General features: G+C 42.3%; 1 protein-coding gene across 1 annotated transcript; it reads right to left on the bottom strand.

Annotated features, from left to right (window-relative positions):
• Nucleotides 1–303: 303 nt before the first annotated feature.
• On the bottom strand, nt 304–12,562 carry LOC115790732 (P2Y purinoceptor 14-like). Its single transcript, XM_030744657.1, has 4 exons — nt 12,523–12,562; nt 6,102–6,255; nt 5,732–5,991; nt 304–1,793 (listed from the first exon to the last, which is right to left on the bottom strand). The coding sequence occupies exons 2-4, from the start codon at nt 6,240–6,242 to the stop codon at nt 1,091–1,093; spliced, it is 1,104 nt and encodes a 367-aa protein (XP_030600517.1). The 5' UTR covers nt 6,243–6,255; nt 12,523–12,562; the 3' UTR covers nt 304–1,090.
• Between the last annotated feature and the right edge of the window lie 1,769 nt (nt 12,563–14,331).

Below are 14,331 nucleotides of genomic sequence, written 5' to 3'. Positions count from 1 at the left end.
TCATTTGCAAGTCAAAATTTAAAAAATTTTTTCCTTCCGATAAACAGGCCAAGGTTTTCCAAACATGTTCGGAGGAAAAGCCTCTCGATGAAGTGGGTCATTTTCCTCTGACTGTGTGCATTGTGTGCTGAGCAGATCGTGCATTGCGGCCTTATCTGTTGCTTGTATGAAAAGTGGCGCCTGCCCAAAACTGACTTTTTTGGGGACTTTCACTGTTTAATGCTTTGTACAAGTAATTAGGAATGAAACTGTAATTCACTTTAATATATTTATTACTTAATTTACATACAAATATCAGGTGAATATATCAGAATGTGCATATTTACACTTACAGGAACTGAAAATTGAGCTTTTTGTTTGTTTTTGTTTTTTTTACATATAAGCATATATATACATATATAGTGCAGTCATTTTACTGGTCCAGTATACTTGAGACCAAATGGGACTGTATGTGGCCTATAAACTAAAACCAGTTTGACACAGCTGATCTGTGTTCCTACTCACTGTTTCTGGTTTGTGACATCAGCTACCTCCTGTTATTGCATCGAACTGCTAAATAAAATCAAACTTATCAGAAGAGTATTTGGAGGTACATCAGGGTTGAGAGAAGAGAAGATCGTATCAAAACAGTGAGAAACGCTCTTTAAGAAAATTATGTCACAAGTTTGCATTTACCTTTTAATAATATGTTTGTAGGCAGCAGGCTTCGTGATATATACTCCAGCCAGTCACTCAGGGGTCGTTGAGATGCTTTGACTTCAGGCCATCAGGTTGTCCATGTTTATATACAGTCACTTATTTATGATCAAATACAGCATCTGGTAAACATATATTTCAGTTTACTGGTATGACTTTAATATCTGATATTGCGGCCCGCTGACCTTTAATAACTTGAACAGAGTCCTAACAGGAACACCAAAATGTAACAGAAACATTTAACCACAAGTCTTTGAAAAGCCTGAAACCCAACATGGTAGAAACCAGGGAACTGAAACGCTCTTTACCAGCAGTCAGTCTTGGCACATATTTGAAGTTTTTAAAGTTTGTACTTAAATAAACAAGTGACAGGTGATGGTGTGTGAGCTGAAAGCTACAGCACACTGTTCTTTGTCACTGTGGTGAGGGAAATCTTCCTTCTGATGGAGCTCGTCTGCTCGTTGCTGCTCCTCCTTTCTCGATTCGCTGCACCGTTTGAGACCTCTGTATTGCTAAACATCCTCCTGAGGCTCAGCCTCGCCCGGAAGGCTTTGCAGAAGATGAAGTAGATGAGAGGGTCCAGGCAAACGTTGAGAACTGACACAAAGACCGCCAACTCCTTCAGGTAGAAGAACACCTGGTGCCATGAACAATTCATTCTCTTTGATATGTAGGCATAAGGAAGGCGAACCAGGTGGTAGGGGACAAAGCAAATGCAGAAGACGCTGACCAGCACCAGCATGTTTCTGCGTGATCTGGCGAGCTTCTTGGAGCCAACAGACGCCGGATGCTTCTGCTGTGCCAGTGAAAGCCTGCGGGAGGTTTTGTAGTAGAAGAAAACCAGGCAAACGAGGACGGCCAGGAAGATGGTGGCTGAGAAGATGTGGATGACTTTGTAAAGCATGCTGAGCTGCTCACTGTGCAGCTCATCACAGCTCAGTTTTGTTATGTTTTGTTTTTGCTGCGTTAGAAGAGAGACCAGGATGTAGGAGGACGTCACAGCCAGGAGGACGACCCAGGTCACAGTGGATATTATGTGAGCACCTCGTACTGTCTGCAGAATGTGAGTTTCTAAGGTATGGACGATCTTCAGATACCTGCAGGGAGGAGAGAGGCATCAGCATGTGAATCAAACAGCTCTCTGACCTCCTGAAAACTCTGCAACACCAAAGATGATCTCATTCAACCCTTTATTACGATTTCACAGGAAATGACTGATGCTGAGATCAGTGCAGCTCTCCCTCACGTGAGACCTCTCTGTAAAATGTGCACACATCAGGTTTTGGGAAGTTTTGTCCATCGGTCGGTTTCAGGTCAAAAATGTTGCTGCAAAGCTTTCATTTACTCACTTAGTAGCAACAAGACCAACTGCGGCCAGTAAACTTCATACTGCTTAGGTACCAAACTGTTGCAAGTGTGTGTGTGCTTCAGGTTAACTCTTTATTGTCACATTAGCAAGAACACCGACTAATTAAACACATTTATAATATGTCAGAGCTGTTCGTCGGCTGGTTGTGTACTTCTCTGCACTACAGTGGTAGAAGTAAAGTCAGTTGTACAGAAATTTGAAGTGACTGCAAATGCGTGGGCGTTGGCATTTCATTTCTGATCTGTGTGTTTGGAATATCTGCAGACGTGCAGCGCTGCAGCGATTGCAGCTGTTGATTTTATTCTGCTGCTTCGGCTCTGACCACTGAGGCAGAAATACCATCAAAAAGCTGAACTTAAGCTAGCAGAAGCAAAACCACATCTTTTCCTTTTTAAACACGTATGACTGAGACGGTCACAGCAGCAGAGACAGCACGCACACGCACACTTGAACACGAAGTACAAGACAGCCTGAGCTCTTATTACCATTTTCCTCAGCTGTGAGGATCTGGCTCATATCTACATCTTTATGTATAACTGATATTTGCCAAATCAAAATCTTATAACTCACAAACTGTAAAGCCAAAATTCATGTGAGCTTGTTAAACATGTAACACTTAGTCAGCGGCTGCCTGTCTGGGTAAGGGTTGCATTTTGCTTGAGCCACATGCTAAATATGCAAATACATTTTAGCATCATGTTTTTTCTATTTCAAGATTTTCCGTTTGGGGTTTCGGACAGATGAAAATTCTGTAAAAAAGATTCGGACATTATCTCCCAGAGGTGGGGTGGTGGGTAGGCTGGAGCCTATCACAGCCGTAAGGGGTGGGGGGCAGGTACAGCCTGGACAGGGCTGACACAGAGAGACAGATTTGCATTCACACTCACACCTGTGGGCAATTTAGAATCACCAGTGTGGATGTCTTTGGACTGTGGGAGGAAGCCAGAGTACCCACAGAGAACCCATGCAGATACGGAGAGAACATGCAGAACTGAATGAAGGCCGGTGCTAACCACCATGGTGGCCCCACACATCATATACTGTTTAAATAAATAAATTATATATATATATATATATATATATATATATATATATATATATATATATATATATATATATATATATATATATATATGTATATTTTTTTTTTTTTTTTTTTTTTCTTTTGCTTTTCTCCAGAACATGTGGTTACAAGCATATACAGTGGCTTGCAAAAGTATTCATACCCCTTGAACTTTTCCATATTTTGTCACATTACAACCACAAACATAAATATATTTCATTGGAATTTAATGTGAAAGACCAACACAAAGTGGTATACAATTGTGAAGTGGAAAGAAAATTATACATGATTCAAAACATTTTTTAAAACTGAAAAGTGCAGTGTGCAAAAGTATTGAGCCCCCCTGAGTCAATACTTTGTGGAACCACCTTTTGCTGCAGTTACAGCTGCAAGTCTTTTAGGGTATGTCTCCACCAGCTTTGCACATCTAGTGACTGAAATTTTTGCCCATTCTTCTTTGCAAAACAGCTCAAGCTCAGTCAGATTAGATGGAGAGCGTTTGTGAACAGCAGTTTTCAGATCTTGCCACAAACTCTCGATTGGGTTTAGGTCTGGACTCTGACTGGGCCGTTCTAACACATGAATATGTTTGGTTTGAAACCGTTCCATTGTAGCCCTGGCTTTATGTTTAGGGTCGTTGTCCTGCTGGAAGGTGAACCTCCGCCCCAGTCTCAAGTCTTTTGCAGACTCCAACAGGTTTTCCTCCAAGATTGTCCTGTATTTGGCTCCATCCATCTTCCCATCAACTCTGACCAACTTCCCTGTCCCTGCTGAAGAGAAGCAGCCCCAGAGCATGATGCTGCCACCACCATATTTGACAGTGGGGATGGTGTGTTCAGAGTGATGTGCAGTGTTAATTCTCCGCCACACACAGCGTTTTGCATTTTGGCCAAAAAGTTCAATTTTGGTCTCATCTGACCAAAGCACCTTGTTCCACATGTTTGCTGTGTCTCCAACAGCTTCTGGCAAACTGCAAATGGGACTTTTTATGGTTTTCTTTTAACAATGGCTTTCTTCTTGCCACTCTTCCATAAAGACCACATTTGTGCAGTGCACGACTAATAGTTGTCCTGTGGACAGATTCCCCCACCTGTGCTGTGGATCTCTGCATTTCATCCAGAGTCACCATGGGCCTCTTGGCTGCATCTCTGATCAGTGCTCTCCTTGTTCGGCCTGTAAGTTTAGGTGGACGGCCTTGTCTTGGTAGGTTTACAGTTGTGCCGTACTCTTTCCATTTCCGGATAATGGATTGAACAGTGCTCCGTGAGATGTTCAAAGCTTGGGAAATCTTTTTATAGCCTAAGTCTGCTTTAAACTTCTCCACAACGTTATTCCTGACCTGTCTGCTGTGTTCTTTGGACTTCATGATGCTGTTTACTCCCCAATATTCTCTTAACCAGCTTCTGAGGCCGTCACGGAGCAGCTGTATTTGTACTGAGATTAGATTACGCACAGGTGGACTCTTTTTAGTCATTACCAGTCATGAGGCAACTTCTGAATGCAACTGGTTGAACTCAGAGAAAACGGGGCTCAATAATTTTCCACACAACACTTTTCATGTTTTTTATTTGTAAAAATGTTTTGAATCATGTATAATTTTCATTCCACTTCACAGTTGTATACCACTTTGTGTTGGTCTTTCACATTAAATTGCAGTGAAATATATTTATGTTTGTGGTTGTAATGTGACAAAATATGGAAAAGTTCAAGGGGTATGAATATTTTTGCAAGCCGGTCTTCTTTGCAGTGCCGCCTCTGCTGAATGCAGTTCTGTGCCATGACCTGAATAAAACACACAAATCTAACCACATTTGATTTCCTTTCAAAGTTGATACAGAGTGATGGCAATCATGCACACCACAAGATAAGAAGCCACATCCCATTTATCAGCTGTGAGGGATGATAATGTCAACTGATCAGTGACGCACACACCCACACACTCACCGGGCAGAAAATGCAGCATGCTGAATAATGAGTGCTGATGGAAAATGTTTGTTTTGTTGTTCTTGTTTTTTATTAAAATCTTACTAAAAATACAAACGTCAGCAAAGATGTGAAAGACAAACAGACGCTGCTGAAATTTCTTTGGCTGCATCCCACACTCAAGTACCAAACACTGCAGTTCCTCTGCAGGCCAGCAGAGGAACTGCAGTGAGTCAGCCCCGTGTTTAACTTCACAGCAGAAATAAACGTGTTTACAGACTGATTTTTGTTGTCACCTCCCTGCATTTTATTCTTTAGTTTTTCTCTTCTGAGTTTATTATCTCTCCTTGTGTTTTACTTCCTTCTCTGGTTCCTTGTGTTGCATCTTTCAGTTTGGACTATGTCTTATTCCTTCGTCAGTGTTAACTGTCTTTCTCTTAATGATGTTTATTTTTCTGTTGTGTCTTGTACAGTGTACAGGTGATTGTTGCCACCTGCACGCTGCTCCCAGCTCTCGTAATCAGTTCCCTGTATGTTTAAAGTCCTCTCTAAATCTTCATCTGATGCCTGTTTTTACTGCCTTTTGTGTTTTTGCCTTAGCTTAGCTTCTTGAGTTTTATGTAGTTCTTAGATATATTGGGTCACTGGAATCCTCTCAGTGATCACATGTCTGTTCGTACCTGTTAGCTGCGATGTAGCCCATGAACATGATGCTGGCGTACATGTTAAGATAGAAGGCGGAGGCACCAAAGTTGCAGTAGACCTGGCGGATGATGACAGATTTAACGTTAGCATACTTCATGATTCGCATGGGGAGACAGAGGCTGATGAGGAAGTCGGCAGCTGCCAGGTTCTTCAGGAAGATGGTCACACTGGACGCATTACGCTGAGCCCTGAAGAAATAAACGTTGAGGGTGAAACCATTGAGGAGCAAACCCACCTGCAGACAAGGAAGGGACAGGAAGTAGATTTGCGTCATTCAGTCAACATTTAGCAGCTTTGCGACCACATCAAGAAGGTGTTTCTTTAGAGAGGGAAACAGAGACTCACTACAAACACCAGACTGTAGACCACCACGAAGAAAATGTGGGTTGAAGTGTTGCCCTGTTCACAGATAGTCGAATTACTGCCGTTGCTCACGGCGGACTGGGTGATGGTCACGGTTTCTTCAGCTCCTCCGGTGTTCCCCATGTTTATGGGTCTTCTGATGAAACACAAACCCAGTTTTAGACAGTGGTTTAAACACAACCAGTCACCATGGGAACTGGTGAAGGCTAAAAAGGAAGTGATACATCACAGGGGTGCCAAGTCATGCCTCGTTCTTCAACCAGCTGCTCTCACGCCACCTAAACAAATATGATGCCAAATAAGAGGAAGCCCTCACTCAAAAAAAGGTCTGTTGGTTAAAGAGGCTGAGCAACGCGGGCCTGCAAGCAGCACCGAGCGAAACCGCTTATTTACTGAAGGTACACGCACCACTCTTTAATGGAAGAACTCTGTCTAAAAAAAAAAAGCTGATAAAACAACAAATTATTTAAAGCTTTTATTTAATTATAATATGATGGCACAGCATGACGATGTTTGTTTCAGGGCAGGTCTCATCTGTTTCTCCAAGACTCTGATTGATGTATTCATTTATTTAATTTCAAACATGTAAATATAAATAAAGTAACAAAAAGAAAAGTGTAAACAGAAAACAAAGTAAAAAAAAATTTGAACCACCATGAATATCTCTGTATACCACAGAGCTCGAAAAGGAGAAATTTACACTTATTTGACCCTTCCCCACTTTAATGCTATTTAATTTACAAATTAGTGTTCTTTGATATGATATTCAGACAGTATATATGTCCAACTGCACTGCTCAAAAAAAGGAACACATCAGATCTCAGTGGGAAAATCCTGCTGCATATCTGTATTGATATGGACTGAGTAATGTGTTAGGAAAGGATGGATGCCTCATCGTTTGATAGAAATGAAAATGATCACCCTACAGAGGCCGAATTCAAAGACACCCTGAAAAAGTGAAAACACGACGCAGCGGGCTGGAACATTTTGCTGACATTTCATTGTAGAAACTCAGAATGGTCCTCAGTAGCTTTTAGGCCCCCCACATGCTTGTATGCATGCCTGACAACGTTGGAGCTCCTAATGAGATGGTGGATGGTGTCCTGGAGGATCTCCTCCCAGGTCTAGACCAGGTCATCACAGAGCTCCTGGACAGTCTGAGGTCCAACTTGATGGACCAAAACACAGTCCCGTCGCCAGATCTCACTCTTAAGGGGGGGCTTATGAAATCCAACAGGGGGGGCACCACTATTATTAGCTTGATTAGTGATCTGGCTTGGGTGGGCGGGCCAGGGCAGGCCCAAGCGTATCAGTGGGCGGGCACGGCCCCCCAGGGCCCGCCCATAGCGACGGGTCTGCCAAAACATAACGTCCCAGAGGTGTTTCACTGGATTTAGTTCAGGTGAGTGTGAGGGGCCAGTCAGGAACTGCCTGGATACACTTGCCGCATGAGGCCGGTCATTGTTGTTTACCAGAAGGACCCACTGTACCAGCGTAGGGTCTGACAAGGGGTCCAAGATTTTCTGATACCTGATGGATCAGCAAACCTTCTGCCAGTGGCACATACTGATGTGCCATCCTGGAGTTGGACCAGTTGTGCAGCCTCTGTAGGGTATGAGGTATGACCTCATACTACCAGCAGTGACATTGACCCTAACCAAATGCAAAACTAGTGAAAAGATGAGGAGGGAAAAATGTCAGTGACCTCCACCTGTAAAACCATCTGTCTCATTGTTGCCCCTCTAGTGCACCTGTTGTTAATTTAATTAACAGCAAAGCAGCTGAAACCGATTAATAACCCCCTGATACCACATCAATATCTCAAATGTTTAACTGACTTGATGATAAACTCTGATTAAAAAATGTTTTTATGCAGTGTATTTACGAGTTCCACACTTAAACTGTTCCAGTTTACATCCCACTGTCCGTGACAAATTTCAGAAACCTTATGTTACCATTGTTAGTGCTGTTTTTGGCTCTAAATCAATCAAAGAATTGTAAAAATTTTGACTGTAAAAAAAATGTATTGATGCTTAAATAAAATCTCACATTGTGAATAATTCAGGCTTCTTTTTTTTTCAGTAAACACAGTAGTTGTAATGAAGTATTATAAATGTTTCCACAGCTGATTTTTGAATTGTTTGTTTTGCACAAAACTGAAATGCTGTCAGACTGTTTGTTGTGAACACGATTAACGTGAGATTCCCAGCAGGTTTTTCACACCCAGGAATTTAATTTTAGACACACGTTTTATGTTGAAATCCTCTATTTGCATCTGATTTTTTTTTTTTTAATCGTACATTACTGAATACTATGAATTTTGTCTTTTATTTATTTCTGAGTTGATCAGGATCAAACGTTGCTGCAAATTCTCACCAGAGTCAAAGATGTTTCTGTCATCAGCAAATAAAACAAAATTTATAAATGTCACTGGCATGCATAATAGATTGTTTTGGTCCTACCACTGAACCCTGTGGTACACCGCACACAGTGTCCAAAATTCAGATCTATACTCTTCACAAACTGCTGCTTGTGAGTTAAATACCTTCTCACCCATTTCAGAACTGCCCCCTCATCCCAAACCTTTCCAGTTTATTTAATAATATTTGATGGTTAATTGTGTCACATGCTTTTCTTAAACCTAAGAAATATTCCCTAAATGTTTTTATTGTCCATAGAACTTGTACTTTCTTCTATGAGATCTGTTGATGTTGCAGACCTGACGTTACCAAACCACATCGTGCTCATATTCTATTTTACCATTTTTAGCAGCCTGCCTGCTAAACTGGCCTACATGCAGCCCACACCTGTCACCCACTGAAGCATGTGGAGCAGCAGGAATCATATATTTAGTAATACAGTCAGTTTCATTTCCAATACCGTCATTGAGGTGTTACTCCGTTATCACCTCTCAGCTGAAGTTGTGTTTGTTGCCTCAGACAGCAGCAGGATCATGCCAGTTGTTCACGTTTACACCCAACGGCTGCATCTTCTTTACATACTTACAATACTATAGATTTTCCTAAGAGTGAGACAGGTTTGATGAGTCTGTAACTTTCCACACCTCAAACAGGTGAGCTGTTTTATTTGCATTAAAGACATTCATTTTTACATGACCTGCCACAGCTGTACAGTCAGCCTACTAACAACTCACACAATTCATTGTTAAAGTCAGAACCTTTTGAAAGGATTTATTCAGCAAAATGGAGAGCGGATCGATGTGGAGTAACACTGGTTGTTTGGGATCTTATTCTTGCAGGACTTACAAAGAGCAGCACTCGTCCTGGGCTGCTTACAGGATCAATGCGCACAAATTAGTGCTTGCGTGAGTGAGTCTTTCCAACCATATCAGCACATCAGCAGAGAAACCTTTGAAGAACGGCTCAGCTTCTTGTCTCATAAACCTTTGTTCTGCCCAGAATGTGCCTTAAAAAAATAATAGTAGTCTAATCTGGAGGAATCAGATCAGACAGAAGCTGTTTGTTCTTTTCACATTCATCGGATGCCAGAAATTACAATTCAATAATAGATGTGAACGCTTCAAACGCCCCTGTGACAGCAGATTCTCACAGGTCAGAGAAACAGGAAGGAACCTGCTGTCTTAACCTACTTAATACATGTGAGATTATCTGACCTCAGATCAACAAGTGTGCAAATTTTTTATTATGCACAGTGTTCATTGGGCACAGTGTGTGCCACACAGAAGACTACAGCAGAATAATACCAGTAAAAACAAAGCAACATCTACGTGCTCGTAATTTGCAGCTGTCAGCGGGTTTTGAAAGAAACATCACTGCATTCACAACTCACAGGATGAGGTGAGGACCATCACCAGGCTCACAGCCACTCCAGGGCTCAGATAATAACTGAACTCACCCTCAGCTTTTGATATTTATTTACAGGCCTTCTCTCCGATTGAGCTTTCTGCGTTAACTTCAGTAATTACTTCCTCCATATTGCTTCCGCCATCAACGTGTCTATTAGATCCCGTTCCTACCAAACAGCTCAAAGAAGTCCATCCATTAATTAATGCCTCAATCTTAACCATGATCAATCTGTCTCTATTAATGGGCTATCTACCACAGGCCTTCAAGGTGGCAGTAATTAAACCATCACTGACCCAGCTGTCTAATTACAGGCCAATCTCCAACCTTCCTTTTCTCTCAGAAATTCTTGAAAGAGTAGTTGTGAATCAGCTAAATGATCACCAACCATTCCTCTGCAGAGATTATGGGATCGTTGAACTTTGCCTTACAAGTGTTTCTAGTTCAGCCGTGTGTGGTCATGTGACAAGGTGTGCTGTTCCTAGCAAACATGTAGAACTCGCTCTGTATCCTCCCTCCAAACTAAAATTAGAAAAAAAAAAATTAAGTTTAATATAAAATGGCATTAAATTAATGTCCAGGTTTGTTGGAAGCCAACGAACTGTCCGCAATCATTTAGACCCCAGTTTAACTGCAGGTGATTAAAGGATCAGTGAGGCTGAAACCTTTTTCAGGTTGTTACATTTTTGGATTGTTAATGCAAATATTTGGCTGAAGCCAGACAGACATTTCCTTTCACTCTGCAGAATATGTTTACATCCACATTAGAAGGACAGGAGTAAACAGTCCTTTCTTTTTCTGTTGTGTTGTTTATCTTCTGACCAATCAGCTGTCTGCTCTCACCGTCTCTGCTTGTGTTACATCAGCACTGCAAAAGCTGCAGCCTGAAACCACAGTGAACTCGTGGTCACCAGCAAGTTAGTTACCACAGTGTGACCCAGTTAGAGAGACAGAGAGCAGCAGTTTATCAAGAGAACACACTGGGTACCAAACAGTCATGTCAACACTCACAGCAGGGAAGAAACACACCAAATCTTTACTCAGCAGCCACATGAGCCAAAGTCATGACACGTCGTGAGAAGGTGGTTTTAGCAAAGTTAGATTTACACACATCTTCCCACAGGCTCTAAGCATCATATTCACAGAGGCAGGAGTCTGCCACAGCCGGCAGGACCCAAGCTGCAGACAGGGCAGAGGTGCCCCGGAGACCACCAGCAGCCGTACGATGCAAGCTGGGACCGTGTGTGGGGGGGTGGTTTACATCACCAGCTTGCATATTCAAGATTTACATTTCAAAGAATTAGAAACTGAAACTGAAAGAAGAAAATAGTAAAATAGATAAATTACAGTGTAAGATGAATTCGGGTCTGTTTACAGCTTTTCTAGTCTAACGTCGTGTTCACATCAAACACCAAATAAAGTTTTCTCTTACTGTCATGAACCGCGTCGCATGCAACACAGGGAGAGGCACGCGTGCCAATTATTTTCAATTAAAGGGACACAGGCAGAACTTAAACTATCCTGAAGTGAGTGGTCAGTAGTGTCAGTGGGTGCATGAGTGAAGAAATATTATATGCAATGTTGTCAGTTGCAAAAACCAAACCAAAATCAGAGGAAGCGTCTCAGGAAGGAGAGCCGCCCATGTTTAGAGCAGTGGCACCCACTGGGCCCAGTGCCGCTGTCTGCAGCCATCCAGCGCTGCTGCGAAAACAGGTCAAAAGGAAGGCAGGGCAGAGCGGGTCGTCGCACTGATGTTTCTCATGTTAACAAAGAGTCCTTCTGACTGTCAGGAGAGTAAAAGCTGCTCGATTTTTGTAACTGTGGTGACCGGCAAAGAGAAGGAGTACGAGCCTGTCTTTGCGTAACAAATTCACATCAGCTCTGCTCGTCGCAAAGACTGTGTGTGTGGTCGCACAGACTTTACAGCCAGTGTCAGCGTAGCCTTACTCACCACTCAGAGCAGTAGTCACATTTATCGCTCTCGCCTCAGATGAATCTAATATGCATGTGCACGGACGGCGGTGATGGTGGTGGACGCAGACACAGAGAGAACATGTGAACAGCACCAACCTCTGAATCACTGTGGTGCCGGCGCACAGGCACAGCCAGTATCTATCATCTGTGTATAAACTTACACCTAAAATACTTCCATTCACGGTTCCCGCCGCTGGGGCCAGGCTCCTCTGTCGTGCTCTTATAAATGATTCATACCAGAGGAATGCAGTTACATTTCTTTGGATAGTTACACCTCTGTGCAACCTGCAGCATTTCACACAATAAGTCAGGAACCACTGAACCACATTAAGGGTGCCACCTGTGAGCCAAAGCTGCACACACATCCACACAGTGTGAGCAGTGAAACCACAGGACGAGAAGCTCCCATTGTTAAATTTTTTTTTTTCAGTACACCTCATCAGATCAGCTCTGTTTACAGACACAGAAATACTGATTTCTCAGATATTACAGCAGCTATATACAGCAGGTGAATATAGCTGTAATTCACAGTATTTAAAGCCCAGATCTGTGACAAATACATCTACAGTATAAAGGGGAGATAGGAGCGCAAAGATTAGCATTACCTGCAGCGCTGTCCCCGTCTGTGCGTCTGTCTGGGTGAATCTGCTGTGAGAAATCTTTCTGACTTCCTTCTGCACAGTAATATGAGGAAGGCCTGGCCACAGAGAGAGAGGGAGGGCGGAGGAGGGAGCAGAGCAGCACAGAAAGCTGCAGGTGGTTATTACTGTGAATCATTTGCAAGTCAAAAACACACACACACCTAGTTTGATGAGGAAGTTTGAAGTTTTCCAGACATTTGATGGAGACATTTTCTGTTGCGTGCACAGCAGATGAATCGATCAGCTGTTTATCACAGAATACCAATACAGGAAACAGACACAAACACCTGCAGCAAAAAGAAAAAACTTGGAGGTAAAAGAGGCCAAAGGTTAGCTTTGAGTCACGGCGTTTTCCTGTCAGATCAGATAGTCGACTTCCTGTCTTTACTTGAGTTATGTGATATTTACAAGATTATTTCTGTCCATTTTTGAGACGGTATTTCCCTCTTCTTAACCAGGAAAATCATTATAATTCCATATAACTCATTTAATGAGCTCATTTGAATGAACGTTTATTTCCAAGCTGGGAGTGACTTTCAGCTATTCAAAGCCTGTTCTGGATAAAGCAGAAGTGACAGACAGTGACTAACATGTTGCTGCTTGTTGAAGGTTTCTGGTTTGTGCAGCAGAGTGAGCGTATGCTGACAGACGTGCTGCTGCGCATCACTGTGACACCCTCCTTTATTTACATGTAATTTTAAACTCTTTAAAAAGAGTTTAAAATCTCGTTTTAAAGAGTGTCCCGGCCGAGACAGCAGCAGCACGATTAATAGAATTTTAAACAGAAAGCAGCCATACAAGTCAGCAGGATAAGATCAACACAGGGTAATTAGGTATAAAAAAGCATGTCATTAAAATCAAACAAAACATCTACAACGCGATGTTGTCATCTGCGAACACAAAGGGAGGACCGGCCGACACGCTCATACAGCAAACAGTGATGAGCAAGAGATTTAGAATTTGAGAAGTCTTAATGCTGCATGATACACAGCGTCCACAGCATGTGGGCTCTGAGATGAACCGTAGTCAAGCACACAAAGAAATGCTGCAGCGAAAAGTCTCTTCTTTGACTCAAATGAAAGACGTGATTTAATTCTGAAATGAAATCCCAGCTTCAGCTTTAGTCTTTTGACTAACTGTTGAGTACCAGGAGTTTCAGACTGTTTCAGGACTCTTTTCTAACAGTTTAAGGCTGCTGCTGGTTCAGACCTTAGACTGGTTTTGTACCAGTTTTGCACCTGGATGGAGACTATTATTTTGGCCTCCTTTCTGGACCCAGTCCCTGTTCCTTTGGGTAATCCCAGACTGACTTCATGTTGCTGAGATCAGGCCTCTTTGTGGTCGAGACCATGGCAGAAGTGATTATTGGCTCTGGATGGATACTTGGGATGGATTTGGGATGACCTGAAGCCTCCCTGAAGGTCTGGATATGGAAAAGATTCTGATAAAGTGACTCCACCTCCTCTTCTCCTCCTGTTAGCATTAGATTGTATATTAATTTTGAATGGTTTTAATAAGTGAGTGAGTGTTTTTTGTGATAGATTTCAAAGCATTGAAGGGGATGATGAGGACCACGACACTCTTGGTTATGTGAATAACTATCTGTTGATAGTTATTCACCGTCGACCTTGCTGCCACTGAACTAGTGTAAGCTTGAGCTTAAAAAGTTACAACTTGTTGATTTGTTTTTCCTTTCTGAGAAAAACATACATAAATAGATAACATCCCACACTTACAGATATGAGTTTGAGCCTGCTGGCTCCTATCAGTCAG

This window comes from Archocentrus centrarchus, chromosome 13, assembly GCF_007364275.1.
Source record: "Archocentrus centrarchus isolate MPI-CPG fArcCen1 chromosome 13, fArcCen1, whole genome shotgun sequence".
In the NCBI taxonomy this organism is placed as follows: Eukaryota; Metazoa; Chordata; class Actinopteri; order Cichliformes; family Cichlidae; genus Archocentrus; species Archocentrus centrarchus.
The sequence above is the reverse complement of the archived record's forward strand: the minus strand, read 5'-3'. Positions and strand labels throughout refer to the sequence as shown.